This window comes from Rana temporaria, chromosome 11 (assembly GCF_905171775.1).
Source record: "Rana temporaria chromosome 11, aRanTem1.1, whole genome shotgun sequence".
Classification (NCBI taxonomy): Eukaryota; Metazoa; Chordata; class Amphibia; order Anura; family Ranidae; genus Rana; species Rana temporaria.
In genome coordinates this window covers 58,104,508-58,129,375 of record NC_053499.1, presented here as the reverse complement: position 1 = coordinate 58,129,375, position 24,868 = coordinate 58,104,508, and the positions used below count along the sequence as shown (strand labels likewise).

At 43.8% G+C, this 24,868-nt stretch overlaps 1 protein-coding gene across 2 annotated transcripts in view; it reads left to right on the top strand.

Moving 5' to 3' along the window:
- The window catches only part of HRAS (HRas proto-oncogene, GTPase), a 91,187-nt gene that overhangs the window by 61,591 nt on the left and 4,728 nt on the right, over positions 1–24,868 (top strand). For both annotated transcript variants that reach the window (XM_040328604.1, XM_040328603.1), the window contains one exon: positions 10,612–10,734. In XM_040328604.1, the coding sequence (XP_040184538.1) occupies positions 10,624–10,734 (111 nt within the window). In that variant the 5' untranslated portion in view covers positions 10,612–10,623. The remainder of the gene's footprint in view (positions 1–10,611; positions 10,735–24,868) is intronic.

Genomic DNA, 24,868 nt, shown 5'->3' with positions numbered 1-24,868 from the left:
AATATAAGTGAAAAAATAGAGAAGTTTGTAAAATTTAGCAAATAAGTAATTTTTCTTCATAAATTTGGGCCAAAATTTATACTGCTACATATCTTTAGTAAAAATAACCCAAATTAGTATATATTATTTAGTCTCTGTGAAAGTTTCAGAGTCTACAAGCTATGGTGCAAATCATTGAAAAATGATCACACCTGATGTACCGAAGGCCTATCATTTCTTGAGACCCTAACAAGCCAGGAAACTACAAATACCGTATTTATCTTCATATAGTGCGCGCCGGCGTATAGCGGGCACCCCCAAACTAGAAGGGAAATTTCAGGAAAAAAAGAAAATACAGTTTGAATGCCCCTCGTCAGTGTCTTGCCCGGCGTCCATCGGCGGCCTTGTCTGGTCCGGCATCCGTCTGCGGCCTCGGTGGTGTCCTCCCCACTTCTCCCGCGCTGTTTTTGAGCTGATTCCTGCTCTGTGTTTGACCGCCGCCGACATATACCGAGCGCAGTACGCTCGGCTCCTCTCGAGCGGAGCTGAGCCTGGCTGAGTGTACCCGAGTGTACTGCGCTCGGTATATGTCGGCGTCCAAACACAGCGCGGGAAGTGGGTGTTGACGTATATCGCGCACCCACAATTTTCCCCTTATTTTAAGGGGAAAAAAGTGCGCGATATATGCCGATAAATACGGTACCCCCCCCCCCCCCCCCCCCAAATTACCCCATTTTGGAAAGCAGACATTCCAAGGTATTTAGTAAGAGGCATGGTGAGTTTTTTTCCCCCATAATTCTTTAACTTTTTGTGCAAAAAAATAATAAAAATTGTCTTAAGTTATTTCTCTTACACAGCACATGCACACTTGCAATGACACCCCAAAATACATTCTGCTACTCCTCCCTGAGTATAGTGATACCACATGTGTGAGACTTTTACATTGCATGGCCACATACAGAGGTCTAACATCCAAGTATCACCGTCAGGCGTTCTACGAGCATTTATTGCACATCTCGCCTCAGAACCAATTCATATATATCTATATTCTGGATGATGGTACGCCCCCCTTAAGTGTTTCTTTTTATTTTTACCTTCAGAGGTCACATTTCACATCTCATTTGATGACAACCTATCACACTTTTGAAGGCCCTGGAGCATCAGGTCAATGGAAACGCCCACAAAATGACCCCATTTTGGAAAGCTAACACCCCAACGTATAATCTGAGACATAATGAGTCTTTTTAACGGTTCATTTTTTCCAGAAGTTTTTGGAATATGTGGAGAAAAAAATTTAAACTGCATTTTTTTTTTTATTCAAAGTTGTCCATTTATAAGATATTACCAACACATAGCATGTACATAGCAAGATTCACACCCCAAAATACATTCTGTTACTCCTTCCATGTATGGCGATACCACATGTGTGAGACTTTTACACAGCCTGGTCACATACAGAGGCCCAACATTGAAGTAGCACCATCAGGCGTTCTACAAGCATAAATTACACATCTCCTTTCTCAACCATCTATAAGACTTTTGAGGACCCTGGAGCACCAGGACAATAGAAACGCCCACAAAATTACCCCATTTTGGAAAGCGAATGCCCCAATGTATAATCTGAGTCTTTTGAACGGTTCATTTTGTTTTCTCTCAGAAGTTTTTAGAAAATGTGGGAAAAAAATGAAAATGCACTTTTTTTTTTTTTTTTCACAATGTTGTCCATTTATAAGGTATTTCCAACACACAGCATGTACAAAGCAAAAAAGACACCCCAAAATACATTCTGCTATTACTCCTCCTGAGTATGGTGATACCACATGTGTGTGACTTACACAGCCTGGCCACATACAGAGGCCCAACATCCAAGTAGCACTATCAGGTGTTCTAGGAGCATAAATTACACACACAAATTTCTGCCAACCTATAGCATTGTTGAAGGCCCTTTATATTTTTAACACATAGCATGTACTGTACATACCAATTACAAACCAAAATACATTGTGATGAGCAAAGGGTAAAGGAAAGATTACCTGCGATTTTAGTAGTGCAGTGGTCCACAGAGGAGAGCATCAGTCCAGGCAGCAGGAATGTAGACAGCGACAGCAAAGCAGGCAGGAATAGTCGGTACAGTCGGTGTCAGAACAGCCAAAGCATTGGTCCAGATAGCAGGCAGGGATGTGTTCAGCAGCAGCAAAAGGATCAAAGAATTATCCATGCAGCAGGTAGGAATACTGTCCATAGTTGGTACATGCAGCAGGCAGAGGTATGGTCAGCATTTGTCCAGGGAGCAGGCAGGACCATCAAGCTTAGGGCATCATTTAGGAACGAATGGGGACAGGGTTAGAGACTTCTCCCACCCAAATTGCTTTTGAAGCCTCTGGACAACCAGACCCTGTTCTGGGAACACACAAGACCAAAAACTGTTTTTCTCAACCCAGAACACTATTCTGGAGCCCCTCACATATGTGAGACCCCTGTGTGGCAGGGTGAAAGATCAGTCCAAGGGGCAGGCAAAAACATGGTCAACAGCCCGAGGTCAGTGCAGGTAAAAGGCAGAAATAGACGGTAGGCAGAGGCATAGTCGATACAGTCCAGGGTCAGTTCACGTGAAAGCCAGAAACATGGCGGATAAACAATGCAGACGGTAGGCAGAGGCATAGTCGAGAAACAGGCCAGGGTCAGTTCACATGGAAGACAATGATATGGTTGGTTGAGGCACCAGGGAAATATTCAGGACAGAAATTGAAACCGGGAAAATGGCAGTATTAGACTTTTTTTTTTTTTTTTTTTTTTGCGTCGCCTCCTGGATCCTGATGTTGGAATATGGTCCTGAAAATGGCGCTTATGTTAGGGTGACCAGACACCCCCGGTTTTAAGGGACAGTCCCCGGATTGAGGACACTGTCCCCAGACCAAGTCTGTCCCCAGTTTTGTCCCTGGATTGGATTTGAACAGGGCTGGGCAATTTCAAGGACAGTTGGTGCAGAATTAATAAAAAAAAATGAATTACACCCCCGCTCCGCCACTCCTACTTGGTTAGGGAGGTGTATTTTTCCATTATCTGTGCGCCTTTCTGAGGATCATGTCCTGGTCGGAGTGGATGGAATATTTCTTCAGTTTCGGGTGCATGCCCATTCGGCTCCACTCACATGTTCCTCTGCCTTGGTTCAAGTCCGGCCAGCCACCTACCTGCTTATCTCCTTGCCTTCCCTGATAGTGATCTTCCTCTGCTCCCCACCCAGTAGTAGCCAAGGTCTGGAGAGTAATGCCCCATACGCACAAGCGGAATTTCCATCAGCAAAAGTCCGATGTTGGCTTTTCATCGGAAATTCCGACTGTGTGTATGCTCCTTCAGACTTTTGCTGTCGGAATTTCTGCCAGAAAAAGGTTGAGAATGGAAAATCCGTTTGTCTGTATGCAATTCTGACCGGAAAAAAACACGCATGCTATGAAACAATTCGACGCATGCTTGGAAGCATTGTACTTATTTTTTTCGGCTCGTCAGTGTTGTACGTCACTGCGTTCTTAACGCTCAAAAGTTCAGAGAACTTTTGTGTGACTGTGCAGGAGCTGTGTGACATCATTTCCACGCATGCGCGCGGGAGCTGTTGGTCATAGCACAGGCTTCTGATGAAACGGCACGGGTGGCTGTTCCTTCAGAGCGCATGTGCCAATGATGTCAATGGCGGGGTATACAGGTAAGCCTTACTGTAGGATTACCTATAGGTACAAATTAAGCATGACGGATGACTTCCTCTTTAAAGACACCAGGAGGCTACTCAGATCATATGGTTCGGGGTTGATGAGCTATAGAACTTTGCCACTTTTATGGGTGGTCCACAATAGCAGGCAAGAGGCTTAATGTGTTGTACATTGGTGGAGGAAACCTTAATCACCCTTTTGTGTTCAAAGTGCACTTGTAGAGGTGTGTTTGTCAACAACAAATTTTGCTAGTTGCTTTTACCCGTTTGCATTGTTTTTGTTACGAGTGCAGGTAAATAATGTTTGTATGCAATGTGAAAGGGCCCTTAGGAAGTAAGAACAAGCCTCATTTCATAGTATTAAGGACAATCAAGCATTTGTTAAAACCACAGCAAAATACTCACAAGCAAAATGGATAAAATGAGCATGTCCTTCAAATTTGGGTAATTTGTCACATGCCTGATTGATCTGGGGCCTGGAATAGTGAATTATGCAGCAAAGAGGATCTTTTCATTTCCATTTATATGTTTTTGTTCCAAAAAATGGCCTTTGCTCAGAATTAGTACAGAACGTATCCTCTATTATATGAATAGATATCCCGATATTTACAATTTAGCACAGTGGCTTAGTGGTTAGTCGGCGTTCCCATCTTCCAGCACTGGGGTCCTCCATTTGAATCCTGGCCAAGATGCTATCTGCAGGGAAGTTGCATGTTCTCTTTGTGCTGTGTGTGGGTTTTCTCCAGGTACTCTGGCTTCCCCCCCAAATTCAAAGATCTACTAGTGGATTCATTGACTCTTGTCTAAATTGGCCCTAGATTTTGTGTGTATGCATATGCGATGGGTACCTAAGATTGCAAGCTCCTTGTTGGTACTGTATAATAACCTGTAATAAATAAAATAAATAACACTGATAACTATTGGTCCTGGATGCAATTTCCTGTTAATGAATAAAATGCATAATCTCAAAGCAGATGTACCCCCACATCACAAACCGTAACATTAATTTTAAGCTTTTATTAAAGTGGAGGTTCACCCAAAAAGTTAATTTTTAACATTAGATTGAGGCTCGTTTTGTCAAGGGGAATCGGGTTGTTTTTTTAAAATCGAAGCTGTACTTACCGTTTTAGAGAGCGATCTTCTCCGCCGCTTCCGGGTATGGGCTGCGGGACTGGGCGTTCCTATTTGATTGACAGGCTTCTGATGGTCGCATACATCGCATCGCGATTTTCCGAAAGTAGCCGAACGTCGGTGCGCAGGCGCCATATAGAGCCGCACCGACGTTCGGCTTCATTCGGCTACTCGTGATGCGATGTATGCGACCGTCGGAAGCCTTTCAATCAAATAGGAACGCCCAGTCACGAAGACCATACCCGGAAGCGGCGGAGAAGATCTATCTCTAAAACGGTAAGTACTTACTTTTAAAAAAAACACCCGATTCCCCTTGACAAAATGAGCATCAATCTAATGTTAAAAAAATTTTTTCGGATGAACTCCCGCTTTAAAAACTTATTTGGATGAATGTCAAACAGAATAAATGTTATAGATGCCTAAACATAAATGTATGCTAAGGAGGAGAAGAAACTAACGTGGTTAATGTTATGTTTAGTTACCACGTTGGCACTATGCTCTAAATGACACCCAGTTAACGAGCAGATATTAAAACCAACCGTTGCAGGTTTATTGGTAAACAGAGTTTATATTGTCCAAACTAACCAGTTAGGAATTGCTTTAAATTTACAAACTACATAAAAAAATGCTGGTTGCTGTTAGTACTTTTATCTTCTGTATTTGCAAGTATGTACTTTCGAAGCACATATGTGTATGTGCCAATCGTTTAGCATCTACAAAGCCATTAGGGCAGGAGTGTCCAATTTTTTTTCCAAAGAGGGCCAGATTTGATGAAGTGAACATGCTTGAGGGCCGACCATTTTGCCTGACATTGTTTAAACCATTAAAATTCGGTGTGTTCGTCCGAGCACTAATACACTGCCCAACAAGAATTCCCTTGCCTTTGTGGCTGTGTGTGGCGAAGAGATGAGCTTGGGCATGTTATTTGGATATACCGTATTTATCGGCTTATAACACACACCTTCATTTTAAAAAGGAAGTTCCAGGGAAAAAATCTTAAATTTTTAAATAAAGAACCGTGAAGCAAAATAAGGGTCATTGCCCATCAATGCAGCCCAATCAGTGCCCATCTGCATAAATCCCCTTCCCCCCACGGTTGCCATGAATGCAGCCCCCCCACAGTTGCAATGAATGCAGACTCACCATTGCCGTCAGTGCAGCCCGATTCATGCCCATCTACATGCCCATCTGCGCCAACTGACATACAGGAGGAACTCCTGTTTTCTCTGCGGCCTCTTTAATAGAAAGTCCTGCCTCCTATGATGGACAGAACAGTTGTCCAATGGCAGCGCAGGAGCTTTTAACACAGAACGCAGCCAGCATATATATCTTTTGTTGCCCCCGGCGCTCTGTTTGTTGGGGGCCACAAAAGATATACATGTCAAAATTACCAGGTGGGCCATCCGAAACTGTAACGCGGGCTGCGGTTGCCCCGTGGGCTGGACTTTGGACATGCCTGCATTAGGGGAACAATTTACAGAGTTTTTTTACACTCTCAAATCTCATTGGCTTGCGCAAAATACTAAAATATATATATTTATATTATAATATAATATTTTTTAAGGATCTTTCTCTTTTGGCCTTGTGAATTCATCTTATGGCCTGCAAAGATTGAGTGCTATGTAGCGTTTGGGGCTTGTTTTATGAAGTTCTTGTGACCCGTCAAATACTAAGCATGCCTGTTGATAGCTGTGACTTGGAAGAAGCTGCTTACATGATGTATAGCCAGAATCTCCCAGTGACAGATCCATTGTCAGAAAGTCGATGCATTTCAGGATATTCATTTCCTCAGTTATAAGTTACCCAGGATAATTATAGCAGTTTTCTCACATTTATTGCACCGGAGGGTGGTCCGCCTTACCAGCATGTGCTATATTGCAGACACGTCTACGAGAGAGGAAACCTGGTCCAGCTTCCTCCTCTGAGAGCATGAGGAAATGACCTTGTTCATGGTGTTGAACACAGGTCTTCAGAGACTTCAATCCAGAAACACAGGAATGTGGGTTGTATGGTTATCATAGATCTTTACTACAGCTTGTTGGGAGTAGGGTAGTGGCATGGTGTGTCTACGTGCATATGATGGACCAAGTTATTGATTGCCTACTAGTTGCTTTGATTCGGCTGCATTTGTGTTTTTTCACCCCCATTAATATGCTTCCAGGGTAAAAGGTTCTGATTCGGACACTGGAGTCAGGGTCCGAACAAGGAAGATTTGGAATATTCGTAAGAGTAGGACTACACATGTGATTTTTAATGCCAGAGCCTGAAAATCTGTATTTTGCAAGAATTAATATTTAATTCTGATGCAGAAAATTGCTGGGCAATTTGGTTATTAATTTCACAGGGGTATATTTGAATGGAGAGAAAAAAAAAAACACCCAAGAGTATTCTAAATGTGTTATTTGATGAGCGAGTTTGTAAAGTTGAAGAGGGGTGATAAATTGGTAAGTTTGCTATTTAAAGTGCAGCATTGAGGGATCAAGGGTGAGCAATTACATTACTAAAATTCTTTAGCACCAGCTCACATTTAGAGTAATGCAAAGATATTATTTTGGAGAAAATGTTAGTGTTGGACGATCTACATAAAGCTACACAGTCGTGTCACATACTATACAGTTACCATGCCTTTTGTAAAGGCCCCCCGAACCCCTGGTACTAGCTCTCTATTGCTTCTCTTACCTCTAGAACCAGGTATGGGGAAATGTGTTCTTTACCCCTGTGACTGTGGTTGGTTTCAGCAGGCAATCGTAGGTCCCAAATAGTCTCATGTCCTAGGGTGTAACATAGCATTTTGCACCACTCGGCACTAGGGATTTTAGTGCTGGCTGCGATGCAGAGGGGGTGAGTATCAGGGGTTCGGGTGGAGCCCTTATAAAGACACTGTCACTTTGACATCTATAGGCAAGAAGGGGAGGTGTGGCGTAGGGGTAGAAATGAGAGGGGCAAAAGAGGAAAGAAATGGTAGTGGAGAGATCTGCTAGCTCTGCTAGCTCAACTATAGGGGCAGGATTTCTTGGTCAAATCCTGCCAGAAGGTAATGTGAGGTCCATGGTCCCCAAACTGCTTAGTACTTTTTGACCCTATTGGTAAGTTGTTTGGCTCTTTTCATGCAAAAGAATGGTGTTGATTCTAGGAATAGTTTTGGACAGACTAGGAGTACCATGCTTTCAGACACGAGAGGCAAATAGCAGTGCTCTAACAAGGGAACACACCATGCGTAGATTGGCGGAATCCTTTCACGAATGCTCAGGCTCCATGGTGTCCTCCATCCACTGTATAAATATGAAATTTGTAAAGCGAGCTGGCAACTGCAAAATCATTTAGAAGTCCCCGACTTGTTCATTCCCCGACTTGTTCATTCCCCGACTTGTTCATTCCCCGACTTGTTCATTCCCCGACTTGTTCATTCCCCGACTTGTTCATTCCCCGACTTGTTCATTCCCCGACTTGTTCATTCCCCGACTTGTTCATTCCCCGACTTGTTCATTCCCCGACTTGTTCATTCCCCGACTTGTTCATTACCCGACTTGTTCATTCCCCGACTTGTTCATTCCCCGACTTGTTCATTCCCCGACTTGTTCATTCCCCGACTTAGTTGGGGTAGGCGGTACACTTTGGTGGGGGTGGGTCAGCCACGCCCTGTGACCTTTGACCTCTGGCAACCTGCCTTCTGACCTTTGACCTTTGGAGGAGGTCCCTGTTCCAATTCCTGAGTCCTAGCCATATTCTTCAATGGGAACCCCTAACCCTAAGCAGGAGCCAATGTCTTCCGCTGATGGCTCTCTCCCCAGTGAGGAGTGAGAGAACGGAGAGAGACGCTCTTCTTGTGCGCAATGCTCGTTTGAAAATGGGCTCAGATAAGTATAGGGAGGGCTGGGGGGGGGGGGCTTTTTGCTACTATGTGATTCAAGTTTTGGACCCATTTTTGGAGATCCTGGTGTGCTGGTGACATTTCCTCTTTATGATTGCATTCAGTTCCAGCCGATTGGTCATTTCAGCACCCAATTCGAAATACAGCCATTTGTGCAAGAACCTGTGCATTGGTTGGGAGTATTGCATTGGGGGGGGGGGGGGGGGCGGCAGTTGCACACAGTTTTATTTTTTTCCCTTTGGAGGGAAGGGGCAAAGTTGGAAGGTTGTGTAGAGTTGAGAGTGAAGAGGTGAGAGGTGAGAGATGTGGGTGCAGAGATGAGCTATAGTTGTGTGGTGCAGAGAGGTGTTGTAGATGGAAGGTGTGTAAGTGAGTTGTGGATATGCGTGCAGAGCTGAGCTCTGGGCAAGGTTACAGAGATGAGCTGTGGCTAGGGGGTGGGGGTTGAGCTGTTGTAAGAAAGTGTATGTTTTCGAAGGGGGAGAAAAGTTGAGCTGTGTATGATGGGACATGGGTAAGCTGTGGACAACAGTTGCAGAGGTGAGCTGTGAACAGAGAGGGTACAGAGGTGAGCTGTGGATGGCACACTGGAATGACTGGTGGGGGAAAAAAAAAAACTTGCGAGACAAAGGCATAATGAGCTAGTATGCATAGCATCCATTCATATCTAGCATCCATTTGGATGTCCAGGGTAATAAGATGGACCTCAAATATGTAAAGCTAGTAGTCATTTCAGTAGATAAAGATGCGATATAGGTAACTGGGATTGTATCAGTGATTGCTTGGGTAAGCAGGTAATGGTTGTGACAGGATGAATGCTATTGTACTGAAAATTTGATGAATTTCTGCATTAAAGTATATGATGTTCATTTCAATTGACTATTATGTATTTTGTTTTTCTCTATTATAGTCCTTTTAATTATTAGTGTCTCATAAAGTTCCCGAAGAAGCCATTACTGGCGAAACATGTCAGTAATTGACACTACAGTACCAACGTCTGTCTGATAATATACAAGATTTGAATATGTGCATTTTACTCACTATCATGTTTTTATCTTAAATTGACTACTTCCCACCAGGCCACTGCACATATACAGCGGGTGGGCGCTTTTTCCTTCTGACTGCATGTTAGGAACGTGCCTACGCAGCAGCGCGATTCCGATCAGCAGAAGGGGGTCTGTGATTGGCCCTCCTGATCACATGATGGCTGTGTCCAATCACAGCCATCATGTGATGTAAATAGGGAGCCAGTTGCTAGGCAATCGGCTCTCCTCTCCTCACACAGAAGTTGTCAGTGAGGAGAAGAGAGCGGATCTCTGCAGCTGGCCAGTGATAGTTACATAGTTAGTCAGGTTGAAAAAAGACACAAGTCCATCCAGTTCAACCACAAAAAATAAACAAACAAAATGAAAAACACAGTACAATCCTATACACCCAACTCCATACCCACAGTTAATCCAGAGGAAGGCAAAAACCCCCAGCAGAGCATGATCCAATTTGCTACAGCAGGGGAAAAAATTCCTTCTTGATCCCCCGAGAGGCAATCGGATTTACCCTTATATCAGTGAGTATGAGCTGTTTTTTACAGCTTTTTACACACACTGATCACCATATCTTTTTATGATGAGGGTTTAATACAACATTTGAACAGCGCCTATATTACTTCATTAAATGCAAGTAACTGAAATAATAAGAAATGTGTATTACTGACTGAATGTTAAAGCAGAAGTGCAAGGGTAATCATAAACTTGTGAACTTTTAATTTTATGACCCATGCACGGTATAAATCCTACCATTGGACAATAAGAAGCACTTGATTGGCTGACAGCATGGTCCTTCATCTCTAAAACCTGCCTTGTAAATAAATATATTTTATTTAAATATTGTTTTTTAATTATGTATTGGTTTTCTATTTTTTTTTCTCCAGAGGTCCTAGACGATGACAGAGTACAAGCTAGTGGTGGTGGGTGCCGGAGGCGTTGGTAAAAGTGCCTTGACCATACAGCTTATACAGAACCATTTTGTGGATGAATATGATCCAACCATAGAGGTAAGAGTTTCTATTGTTAAGTAACTTGGCCCTAATCTATACTTTTTAATTATAGCCCGCTCATAAAAAGGTTTATGGTTGTAAATGGTACCCATGATCTTGGTGGACCACAACAGTGTTATTATTTTTGTGTCTTTCTAAACTGGTGCAGGAGGCCTCTGCTCTTGCCAGAAACATGTGAACTGAGTTATGGGTTTCAGTGTGTACAGTGGAACCTCGGTTTACGAGTAATTCAGTTAACAAGCTTTTTGAAAGACGAGCAACTTTTTAAAAATAATTCTGACTCGGTTTGCGACTGTTTTGCAAAACAAGAAGAATTCAAGCTAATGGGGCCTGCAGTACCACATTTGGGGGGGGGGGGGCGCCGCCAGAGCAGAGCTAAAGGTCACCGGCCGCAGCTGATCGACAGCTCAGCTGACCTCTGCAAATCTCGGGAACAACGTTTTTGCCAAGGTCAGCCAAAGTGTCCTCGGGGCTTTTCGGCCATTTCTGAGGCTTGCCGTCGCCCCTGCCTCTGGTCGCATGCGGTATTGCATGCCATTGAAGTCAATGCGGAACAAATAATTTTTGTTTCCATTGACTTCAATGGGAAAACTTGCTTTGATATGCGGATCTCCTGGAACGGATTATGCTCGTAATCCAAGGTTACACTGTATCTCTAAACGGGGACTTAAGTTATTTACTGTGGGGAAAAAATCATTACAGCTAGCCATTAAAATGGAGCTATAAGACCCCTTTCACACTGGGGCGGTTTTCATGCTCTTTAGCACTAGAAATAGCCTCTGCTAAGTGCCTGACAACCACCTCCCAGTCATTGCAGTGTGTCTTTTCACACTGGGGCGGTGCGCTTGTGGGACAGGGAAAAAAAGTCCTGCAAGCAGCATCTTTTGGGGTGACTTGGGAGCGCTGTGTACAGTGCTCCCAAAACACCCCTGCCTATTGGAATGAATGGGCAGCGCTTTAAAAGCGCCACAGAACTGGAGTTTTTAACCCTTTTTTGGGGGTTAAGAGCACCACTGCTAGCGGACGAAAAGCTTTAGCGCTTCCGCGTCTCCAGTGTGAAAGACCCCTTTCGATGTGTGGCACTTTAGCTCTGCCATGGCGCCAGTGTCTAACTGCTCATCTGAGTGTGCATACAGCTTCTCCTGGATGCATACAGTGTGAATTCAGAATTGGCGTTTCTGCAGGGCTTTGCCTGCACACCAACTTGCCCCAGCTGATTGGCCAGCTTGTATGCAGCCATGGCACCAAGTGTTAAGCCACCCTAAGCACAGCAAACCAGCCGCCCATGTGAATGTAGCCATAAGCAAACTTGTTGGGTGATTTTTCGACTGGGGAAACCTCTGGTCCTGACAAGCAGGAAGATTTGAAAGAAACCCTTTTTTGACCACAGGCATTGTCTTTTATCTGATTTCTAATAAAGAACATATACACATTGCTGGTAGGCTTCTTCTTTTTTTTTTTTTTTTTTTGTCATAATAAATTTGTCTCGCACGTCATACTATTAAAATGCACTGGCAGAAAAAGGATGTTTCCGTCCTTGAATGGGATTTCACTTACCTGTTGCTAGAAATTCTTGTGACTACTAGTTGAACAATGTGTTTATTGAATGAAGGTTTTATGATGATGCGGGAAGGGGTTGATGGCGAAAACAGACCGACATTTGTAGCATGCCAAATGAACCCTATACAGAGTGCAGCAGAAATACCTTGTATGTTTAACTTTCCTAGTCATTAGGGATTCACAAAGTTGCTCAAGGTCTACGAGAGGTAGCAAGCTTTGGGTAAACTGTAACATATGTAGACATGGCTTAACTGAAGGAATAATGATGGTTTTATTGTAATCGACACATTAGCTGCATAGAGTTACCACACAACTCAGTGGAGAAAAAACATAGGGCCAGATTCACAGAAGAGATACGACGGCGTATCTCCTGATACGCCGTCGTATCTCTGTGATCCGCCCGTCCTAACTATGCGGCTGATTCATAGAATCAGTTACGCATAGATAGCCCTAAGATCCGACAGGTGTAATTGACTTGCACCGTCGAATCTTAGGATGCAATTCTAGGCCGGCCGCTAGGTGGCGATTCCATTGCGGTCGGCGTAGAATATGCAAATGACTAGTTACGGCGATCCACGAAGTTCCGCGCGTTCATTGCAATCTCGTACATCGTTACTCGTTGGCTTTTCCCGTCGCAAAGTTACACCTGCTTTAACATGGCTTATCTTTAGATCAGCCATGTTAAAGTATGGCCGTCATTCCCGCGTCGAATTTTGAATTTTTTTTTTTTTTGCGCAAGACGTCCGGGAGTACGAAACGCCGTAACGCACGTCGCCGTTCGAAAAAAACTTTGGGGCGCCGTAATTTTGCACAAAGCACGTCAGGAAATTTTAACACGGAGCATGCGCAGAACGCTCGGCGCGGGAACGCGCCTAATTTAAATGGTGCCCGCCCCATTTGAATTAGGCGGGCTTGCGCCGGGCAGATTTACGATACACCGCCGCAAGTTTACAGGTAAGAGCTTTGTAAAACAGGCACTTACGCTGTAAACCTGCGGCGGTGTAACGTAAATCAGATACGTTACGCAGCGGGGGAGCAACGTATTTGTCTGTGAATCTGGCCCATAGACCTTAAGGCTGGGTTCACATATATGTGAATTGGATCCCTACATTCTGTGTGCGTCTCCACTTGCCCATTTTTTTGGCAAATATACCACCTCACTTATTTGCTGATAAATAAAATGAGTGAATACCACCTTTTGCTTATACCAGAATCTATCTTTCCGGTACCCCTTACAATAAGAGTAATTCAATCGGTGTTTAAATATAGATCCAATTAAAAACAGAAAGGAATGTTCGCTCTTAATCAAATATAATAAAGTAAATAATTTTAACTTAAAAGCATTAATGTTACGAATTTTAAACACACAATTGCTGCCAATGGACCGAGACAATTACAGAAAGGGAGGAAATTACAGATAAAGAATGGAGTTATTTGACACAGACATCCTTGCGTTCCATTGTGTGACCAAAGAGAGGGAGACATTGTCCTGATCTTTTATATATGTTTGCACAATGCCCCCACTTATTCCGACCCATCCAGGTAGAGACGCATCCTTTCAAATATCTTAAGACTTTGCCACTTTTAGCCCCGCTCACATCGGCACAATTTGACTGGTCAATCGCATGTCAAATCGGAGCCTATTGCCGGCAATAGGATCGTCCCAATAGTGCTGTAACTACTTTTGGAAATCCGTGCAGCGCTGCAAAGTCTGTGTCACACCAGTTTTCAAAATTAATTTCTGCACTACTTTTGGTGATTTTCGGGGGCGATTTCAATAGACATGAACCCGCACAGATGTCTTTTAAGTCGTCCCTAAAGTCAGACTGAAATGCCGCTTTGAAATTGTGCAAGTTCAGATGAACTCACACAATTTCAAAGCCGCGTTCAGTGTGAACAAGGGCTTGGTCAGCAGATGGCGCTGTTGGACTGTGATTAATCTCAAAACACTGCTAGCCCTGTACACACAATCCGAAAATCGTACGAAAAACACCGATTTTTTTTAAGTGATCGTACGATAATCTAATCGTTGGTACACAGCTTTTGATTTTGACAATTTTCGTAATTTAGTAACCTCTGTATTTTCAATATGAGATTAGCATGCAAAAAAAAAAACATGAACGATCTTCAGTTCGATAATCTAAGTGTGTGAGGCATTAGGAGTGTTGGAAAAGACAGTGGGCCGGATTCAGATACCTGAGCGTATCTATCCTGCCGGCGTAACGTATCTTAGAGTTACGGCGGCGTAACGTATGTGGGTCGGTGTAAGCCCGCCTAATTCAAATGGGGATGTTGGGGGCGTGTTTTATTCAAATTTGCTTTGACCCCACGTATTTTAAGTTTAAATCCCAGTGCGCATGCTCGAAAATCCGCCGCAAAACGTCATTGCTTTCGATGTGAACGTAAATTACGTCCAGCCCTATTAGCGAACGACTTACGCAAACGACGTAAAATTTCAAAACTCGGCACGGGAACGGCGGCCATACTTAACATTAGCTACGCCTCATATAGCAGGGGTAGCTATACGCCGAAAAAAGCCTAACGTAAAAAATTGCGCCGGCCGAACGTACGTTTCTGAATCGCCGTATCTACCTAATTAGCATATTCCTTGCGTAAATATACGGAAGCGCCACCTAGCGGCCAGCCTGAAAATGCAGCCTAAGATACGACGGTGTAAGACACTTACACCTGTCGGATCTTAGGGAAATCTATGCGTAACTGATTCTCGGAATCGGGCGCATAGATACGACGGCCGGACTCAGAGATACGACGGCGTATCAGGATATACGCCGTCGTATCTCTTTTCTAAATCTGGCCCAATGAGTCCAGGGCTTGACTAAATTAACCTCTTCAGAAACTCTTCCAGTTGTGTTTAATGGTGACAAAACAAATGGGAAATTGCCATTTTTATGAACTCCTATTATGAGAAGTCCAGGTAATGTCCAACTAGTGCTTCTTGCAAAAGTTCAATATTAATCCATGAAGATAAAAAAATTGTAGGCCCATATTTCCATTTCACCATTTACACATTTTTTGTGTGTTTTTAATGCGTTCCAGAGAATATTGTTTTTCTTTTATGTGCTCTCCAGTGTGTTTACAAGGGTTATGGTGGAGAAACATGCATAATACTGTACTGCTCCTCTTCTCCCCCCCCCCCCCCCCCCCCAACACATTTGGCACCTTTTGGGAAGAGGGAAGAGCCGGTATCTTGTTATGACAAGTACCCGCTCCCACTCCCATTTGCCACAACAAACTCTGCCAGAAGTTCGGCCCATTGGGCCATTCACAAAGCGCATGCGCAGCAGGGAACCGGTTGTCAAGCCCCAAGGTTTCACTGCTGGTTATCCTTGGCCCAGATGGCAGTGGCAGCACCCGAGAGCCGATGGGAAAAAAAAATTTGGCTTGGGGGGAGGACACCGCTGGATTCCTGGACAGGTAAGTGTCCTAATATTAAAAGTAAATTTTATCTGAAGGAGCCTGGAGCTCCGCTTTAAGATAAAATGGATGCACGGCCTCGATCTTCCTGGCCCTGTTGCTCAATTCCATACCTTTTATTTTTATTCCCCCCCCCCCCCCCCCCCTCTGCATGCTTGCTTTACAATTGGCAATTGTAGCGATTTCAGCCTGAATTTTTGACTGAATGTAGACCCGAAATGAACCAAAAGACACAGGACTCCTGTGCGATTCACACTGGAGCCACTCCGGAGTTTCCATAGATAGACGGTCACAATCTCCTGCAATGCGTATTTGATGCAGGGGAACCCGCATTCAATTCGCAATAGTGTGAACCCAGCCTAAAGGTTATGTGTGTGGCTGTACTTGTATAGATAGTGTTTGGGCATATTCCAAGAATAGAAAATGTTCTATTTTTGTCATATGCCCGTATGCTACATGATTGTCTATGTGAATACTGGAGTATACCCGAGTATAGCTGCACACAGCCATTTATGCATTTGGATGGATGTACATGGCACCTGGGCATCATGGGAAGGGAATTGCATCAGAATCTATGTAGCATGAGCTCAGGGCACCCAAGAGCCATTTAGGCCTTATTCCCTTTGACAGGTCCTGCCATGCAACCCAAGGTTGCACCCATGGCCATCAGCTGAGAGCCTTGCTGTCTGGACTAGGTGTATGGCTCAAGTCCCTGGCTCAATTTTAATGGATACTTTCATTCACTAACAAATGAAACCTTTACCTAAAGCAGGCATGTCCAAAGTCCGGCCCGTGGGCCGAATGCGGCCCTTGCTCCGGTTTAATGTGGCCCCCCTGGTAATTTGGATATATACATCTTTTGTGGCCCCCGGGCTACTAAAGATATATACTGTATTTATCGGCGCTACCTCAGAGGGGACAGGGAGGGGGCATAACAAGCGTTTACTCTGTAAAGCGTGCATCTGTACTAGGAAGTTCTGTCACCTGGACTGCCATTGGACGACTGTTCTGTCTATCATAGGGAGGACTTGGTATTAAAGAGGCCGCCGAGAAAACAGGAGATTCTCCTGCATGTAATCTGTTAGCGCTTGTCCCGCCCCCTCCCTGTCCCCTCCGATGCTGCAAATAGCTATGGGTAGGCTGCATTCATGGCAATGGGGAGGCTACATTCATGGGCACTGACCCTTATTTTACTTCACAGTTCTTTATTTAAAATAATTATTTTTTTTCCCTGAAACATCCCTCTTAAAGTGAAGGTGCGTGTTATACGCCAATAAATAAGGTATACATAAAATAACACTCCGAGCTCATCCTTAGTCTTGAGCGGCGCTTGGAGATTCGTTGGGGCCACAAAAGATGTATATCTATATAGATATCTATATCTATAGATAGATAGATACAAATAACACGCCCAAGCTCAACTCTTCACCACGCACAGCCACAAAGGCGGGAGAATTCTTATTGGGTGGTGTATTAGTGCTCGAACAAAAACACTTATGCCACGTACACGACCGTTATTCATGTCATGGAAAAAGTTTCTTGACGCGATTCCTCTCAAGCCTGCCTTGCATACAGATGATCGTGATATAAAATGCTCGAGCAAAGCACGGTGCCGTACAACAGCACTATAAAGTTCCATTCGAATGGCGCCACTCTTTGGGCTGATTATGCAAATTTCCCTATTCATAACTTGCTTCTGAGCATGCCCGTTTTTTTAACCATCGTTAAAGCCTACACACGACAGTGTGAAAAACGACGAGAAAAAATAGAGCATGTTCTAAATTTTTAATGCCCATTTTTTTCGTCAAGAAAAATGCTCTGGATCCTACACACGATCATTTTTAAACGACCAATTTAAAAAATTGAATTTTTCTCGTCATTAAAAACGGTCGTGTGTACGTGGCATTAGACAGAATTTTAATGGTTCAAAGAATGTCAGGCAAAAATGGTCGGCCCTCACGCATGTTCACTTAATCAAATGTGGCCCTCTTTGAAAAAAGTTTGGAGAACCCCTGACCTAAAGCATTATGCTACTGCTTGGACAGCTTACTGAATACCGTACTCCATTAGATATCCCAGATGAGCCTCCTTTCCATTCACATTAGACATATCCTTTGGTTCAGATGCTGGTTGTCAGAACTCCTGTGCAGGAAGCATCTTGAAAAGATCCAGAGGGAAAGCGCCTATTAGATACATCTATGGACATGTACATCAAGGAAAAAAAAGTGATCAGCGCAACTTTCTAATAGTAGAAAATCACATGTATGTGCTAAACTGACTAATACATCATATGCAAATATCTTCTGTGCAAAATGAGCAATAATCAAACTGCAAGTAAAGTGCTGAAATAACGTCCACAATATCTTATGTAAACAAATAAAGTGCGGAAGTGACTGTGATGAAACGTAGTGTCAAAAAACGTGTCTTCTATAGGAAATCTTCGTGACTACCACTCAATGCTCTCTGGACTCTTACCTTAGTAAGGAGTATATATAGCCTTGACGATTTCCTTAAAGTGGATGTAAACCCGAAAATTTTTATTTTTTTTATTTTTTATGTCACAATGTAGAGTATAAGATTTCCTATCATCTGTGCCCAGTCTTGCCACACAGAGTTAATCCAGCTCTGAGCAATCCTCTTTTATTGTTCAGTGAAATAAAACAGACTTGCAGAGAAAAACCTTAGTCCGTTCCCCCCCTTGCTGTGAGTGACAGGTTATTTACATATCTCATGCACTAGCCTGGAGACAGGCATTATTTTTTTAATTCCCACCCCCACTCCTTTTCTGAAGTTATGTGGTTACCTTTCTGGATTTTGACTGGATGTTAGTGATCATAGCAGAATTTAGTGTAAGCAATACACAGGGAAAAAATGCATGTTGACAAGGGGAGTGTAGAGGAGGGCAGGGAGTCTACTGACATCACAACTCCACCCACCGAGCTCCAGACAGCAGATCCACCCACAGAATCTGCAGTTTTTTTTTTATAACAGACAGAGGGGAAACATTTGACAGGTAAGGATACATGCAGGAGGCATCTATATCCTTATAGATCAGCACTATGGCAGTAGTTTAGAAAGGATGAGAGTGGGTTTACATCCACTGGGGGAACGGGGGTAGATCTCCCAGTTTTTGAATCCAGTAATGGCCGGTGGTGTCATTCCAGGTTATGTGTTCTGAATAAAGATGATGGCTTCCAAACTCCCCAGCGTGATTTATTCACAGGAGTCTGGCATATAAAGGGGATAAAGAAAATTTTTCCCATAGTGCAAAATGTATAATAAAATAGGTTTATTTAAACGGCCAAATGGGTACTTACAAGGAAATAGTTAAACGGCAGAGAAGTACAAAATATGACGTTTGCAGACACCTCTTGGTGTCCAGTTCGTTCGGTATCCTGCCACTCCCTATGCATTACGTTGCGACACGCAAGTTCATAAGTCCCCTGATGAAGTCACGTGTTGTGACGTAATGCATAGGGAGTGGCCGGATACCGGACGAACTGGAAGTGAAGCATTGAGTGGTAGTCACGAAGATTTCCTATAGAAGTTTTTGACACTACGTTCATCAGTCACTTCAGCACTTTATTTATTTGTTTACATAAGATATTATGGATGTTATTTCAGCACTTTACTTATCAGAGTTATTTTGGACTTTTTACTGCTTATTTGCACATTCATTTTGACATTTTGTTTATTTTGCACAGTTTGATATATTGCTTATTTTGCACAGTAGATATTTGCACATGATTTATTAGTTTAGCACATACATGTGATTTTTTACTATTAGAAAGTTGCACTGATCACTTTTTTATTCAATACCAATTTGTGTGCACTGTGTACACTTTAGGTCTAGCAGCAATTTCCCACATTTTTATTTAGATTTAATTGATTCACTTGATAGCGTGAAGGACCAAGGAGATCACTGGCGCAATGAGTCCTCTCCTCCCCTGGAAAAAAGGCTTGTGTTCCTGCAGGTAAGCTTTTACTCCTGAGACTAGGACACAATCCTGTTGGAGGATGTCGACCACCAAGCCTGGGTCTAAAAACTCTTTCTAAGATAAATGCTTTATTGTCATTGCAACAAGTCACAATAACATTTCTTCCAATAATGGGATCCCCCCACTTGTCAGAGTGGGGGAGAATGCCTGTCAGGCTTTCATTCACCTGTTTCCCAGAGATTTCTGATGTTTGGGTTCATAGTGTCATTCTCAAGGCTATGAACTAAAAGTTTCAAATTCTGCCTTCTCCCCATCATGCTCTCGAATTTGCCATCTTCCCTGCAAAAGTAGGGGATCTTCCAATTGCTCTTCAGCAGTATCTTCTGTCATGGAGGATCCTCATTCAAACTTCTTCACTGTTTCCAAGGCAAATGGAGGCTCTTGGCCCATTCTGATTCTAAACTTGGTTCTAAACTCTCAACTGGTTCCAGCAACTACAAAAGTTCCCCATGGAGTCAGGTTTGTTATTTTACTCCCTTCTTTGTGGGGACCTTTTAAAGATTTTGTGGACATCAGGAGTGCTTACATGCACATGTATCTTTTTATCCTCATCATCGCTCTCACACACCATTACTCATTTATCACCCTCCCTTTGGCCTGTCCATGGCACGGGGTCTTCACCAAGGTGCTTCCTCTATTTCTAGCTCTGCTCTGTTTTCAGGGAATTCATATTGTGGGATACCTCAACGATCTCCTGTTAAAGAGACAGTCCTCCCAAACCCTGTCTGCTGATGTTCAGGGGACCAGGTAGACTCTGCAGGGAATCAGATTCTCAACCTTTGGAAGCCATCGCTAGACCCAACCTACCATTTGGAGTACCTGTGCCTAGTATTGGATTGGATCCCTGACGAGATTCTTGGCAAACTCTTGCCGCCCGAGTGTACTGACTTTCATTTCAAAAGAGCCGCGGTTCTCTTGAAAGGAAAGAACGCAGTGACTTAATCGCGTATGACGAGCATGCGCTCGTCACATTCGATGCCGTCGCCTCCATCTTGCTTCACCCTACCTATGGCGTGGAAGCTACCACGCATGCGTCAGTCATTTCGGGCATGCGCGGGTTTCCACGGCGACAGGTAAATATACACTCTCTTGGGTTTCTCGTCTGGAAGCAGGCAAACGAGAATCTCAACGAGAAAAAAAGAGAGCAGGTTCTCCTTTTTTTTTTTTTTTTTTTTTTTTTTTTGAGATTCTGCCCAGATTTCCAGTTGAGAAAACTGAATGCGTACACACGAACGGGAATCTCGGCAAGAAGCAGTTTTCTTGCTGGTTTTTGCCGAGAAACCCGGTCGTGTGTACAAGGCCTTAGACTGCCCCATGTGCCTGACCTGCATTGCCAGTCTCTATATGGCATTGGGGAAGAGAGTGGAAAGTCCACAAAGACATAGGCCTGCATCCATCATGAGAACTTTCTATCTGGGCAAGGGAGGAGACCTGGATGCCCTTTTAGTGCTGTGAACTTGGTTGTAGGACGCCTGCCTTCCCATCAACACCCTGCTTTTACTCTAGGATAAAGTATGCCACTGTCAGGTGAAAATATAGGTAACAAAAGCGCTAAGCCTATCTAAAGACTGGTAAGCTGCAACAGTTTAAATTTTCTTGTTTTTGGGTTAAGATATGCTTTATATTCTGACTCCCACTACTTTTCACTTTAAATGGCTCATTTGGGTCAAGGTGGCCCAAACAAATGCTTTCTTTTACTAATCATTGCTCCCATTGTCAGCACGATATAAATGTGTATGTATGTAGCATCATCTACATGCAATATATACAGTGCTGTATTCTGGCCAAGGTATGGGTACTTCCCATCTCCTGCTGAGCTCTTTATAGAAAGACATGTATTTTTAGAAGTGAATATAAGGCATCCTCTAATTGAGGTGGAGAAGCTGAGGATGACATCTCTACCTCAGCCAATCATAGGAAGCCTTGTATTCATTGCTAAAAATTCAAAGGCTTTGTGAATGGCTGAGCAATGCGCAGCACAACTTGATTTTGTACTTCCCACCTGCTACCTAAACTCAGCACTGTATACTGCATGTAGCTAGTGCTGTGTACACTTTATACAGTCCTGACAGTAGCCACAGCTAATGGCAAAGAAATTAGTTGGCTTAAGCTAGCTTGGCCCAAAGGAATTATTTAAAGTGAAAGAGAAGACAGAGTTAGGTTTTAATGGAGAGAAATATATATATAGCACTATGTTTAATGGACACTAGGTGGCAATGTAATAGTATTCAAAAACTGATATATATTTCTGTAGTCAGCCGTGTATTTATTTTTCTCTATTTATACAGTGTATGTCCTCTATGTATACGTATTCTAGCTTTAATTATACCTAAAGATCACTAGATGTCACTCCGTACTTTGAATGAAAAGGGTGTTTACACAAATATTAGAATATTTGCCATAAAGAATGTACTCTTTTCTGTTTTATTAAGTTTCGTTTAAATGCCTTTTGTTTAAAATGTAATAAGCCAGCTATGGTTCTGCATTGAGAACCTTTGCAATCAAATATATGTAGTCTTGAATTTGGTACGTTCAGTAAAAGATTATAATATTTTACTACCTAAAGATCACCACAAGGTGTCACTCAGTACACTGGAAAAAGTCTTTGTAAAAATTACAAAATGTTGCAGTTCATTTCTGTTAAAGTTGTTTGAAAGGTAGAAGGTTTTTTTTAAAGTGAAAACTTCACGCTCCCAATCAACGTTGATGGATTCCAGGAATGAGGAGGATTTCTTTGCCAGAAATGCTAGGGGGTGTTTTTCAAAGTATTTCTCAATAAAATAAAGTATGGAGACATGGATGGATGGGGGCGTTTTTGCTTTGAATATTTAAAAATGAATTAAAATTGGTTTGTGGTGCTCAGATGTAGTGAAGATCTGCTTTAATGCGTTCTCTGAAGGGGGTAAAAGTGCCTGGTATTGAAGTGGTTAATGATATTGCACATAACAGGCCCTTACCACCTCTTTGATGGGTCCCCTACCAGCACTGTCTTCCTTTCGAGTGCCCCCTCAGCAATCCGTGTGCTGAGGGGACACCCATGCGGGTGCACTCCCAAGCCCTGCTGTGTGAGTCCATAGACACACTTCTTGTGGCTCAGCCATGCCCTTGTTCCCTTCTCATAGGTATTGACGGCCAGCAGCAGTAGCCAATGGCTCTTGCTGCTCCCTGAGTCTTCTAGAGACTTCTAGAAACTAGGAAGTAGGAAGCAGTAGCATTAGATTGTCAGAGGACTCAGTTTCAGTGTTTTAGTAATATGGGCTAGGACTAGGGTGCCCACGTGTCCCGGATTGCCTGGGACTGTCCCGCAATTGACATGTCTGTCCCGGGTCCCGGGTAGCTTCATTCTGGGACAATACAATGTCCCGGAAAAAAATAGAGGACACAGCCACCCCCTACTAACTAATAACTACATTTCCGGAACTGGTTGCTAGGGCCGGTGCTGCCTGGCATCTTGCAACCAGTGACAATTTACTCTCAGACAGTGAGACTGGGAGCGAGGCCTGCGCCTAGTGCAGCACTGCTGTCCCCACCCACCTCGGCACCTCCTCCTTCTCCGGCACAGCGGCAAGCAGCAGGGACTGGTGTGATCTTCACTCTCCAGATAGTGATGCCACTCCTTTCCTTCTATGCACAAGGCTCATGCAGAGGGAGTGACAGCAGCACGGCATCTGGTGGCAGGCTACGGGTGGCAATCGGCACTGCATCTGGTGGCAAGTGGCACATTCACCTGACAAATAACCCGCCGCCAAATACACCATCTACCTACATTTCCCCAACGCCCCTCATTTTTTGGGGGGGAAGGTGAGAGAGGGTGAGTGTCCCTGAATAGCAGTTTGGAAATGTGGTCACCCTAGCTAGGACAGTTGAGAGGCAGAGGCTCTCCTTTTAGGCTTTGTGACTGTTGTCTAAATCGGCATTTGCCAATGTTTTAGACCTCACAGACCACTAGACACACTAGAAATCCCCTCCTTCACCCCCCACTCTCTGCACTACTCCCAGCTCCTCCCTTGGAACTACTAAAGAGGCATTGGGTACCAATGCGTGCTGACAGTATTGTCTGTCAGCATGCATTGGGAATAACACTAAAAACAACATTGGACGGTACACATCTGCCACAAAAGTGATTTTCAGCAGAACATTTTCTCATGGACCATGAATGGTTGGCAACCACTGGTCTCAGCTTTTTTCAACTAGGGTGGTTTCTGGGTCCTTTAGGGATGCCTTGGCAAAATGCCTAAAAATTGCTTCAATCATTGTCAACAAGCCAGCTAGTGGATCAAGCCTGCCCTTTTGTTACAGAAAGCTACAGCTTTTCATAATGCAGCATTACAACCTTGGGCATCATGCAGGTCGGCCATTGGCATCCTAACAAATAATAATGTCATTGGTTGATAAGGAGGATGTCGGCACTAGTACGGCATCTTGTTTGGCCCTCGGCTTCCCCTCCCTATCATCACTGGGGTCATGTTGGCAGAGAAAGAGAGCGAAACTGAAGGAGTAATGTTGGAATACTAGTCAGTATCAGTTTGCTAAGTTGAAGCAATAAATATCCTCTAATGCAGGGTGGCCCATGTGTGTAGGTGCTGCAATATGTAAAACTGTTAAAGCGGGAGTTCACCCATAAGAATTTTTTTTCAAAAAATCCCCTTAGATTCCTGCTCGTTTTGTCTAGGGGAATCGGCTAGTTGTGTTAAAATATGAGCAGTACTTACCCGTTTTCGAGATGCATCTTCTCCGTCGCTTCCGGGATATGGGTCTTCGGGAGCGGGCGTTCCTTCTTGATTGACAGTCTTCCGAGAGGCTTCCGACGGTCGCATCCATCGCGTCACTAGTAGCCGAAAGAAGCCGAACGTCGGTGCGGCTCTATACTGCGCCTGCGCACCGACGTTCGGCTTCTTTCGGAAAATCGTGACGCGTTGGATGCGACCGTCGGAAGCCTCTCGGAAGACTGTCAATCAAGAAGGAACGCCCACTCCCGCAGCCCATACCCGGAAGTGGCGGAGAAGATGCATCGCGTAAACGGTAAGTACGGCTCATATTTTAACACAACTAGCGGATTCCCCTAGACAAAACGAGCATTAATCTAAGGGGAAAAAGTGTAATTTAGGGGTGAACCTCCGCTTTAAGCTCTTTACATT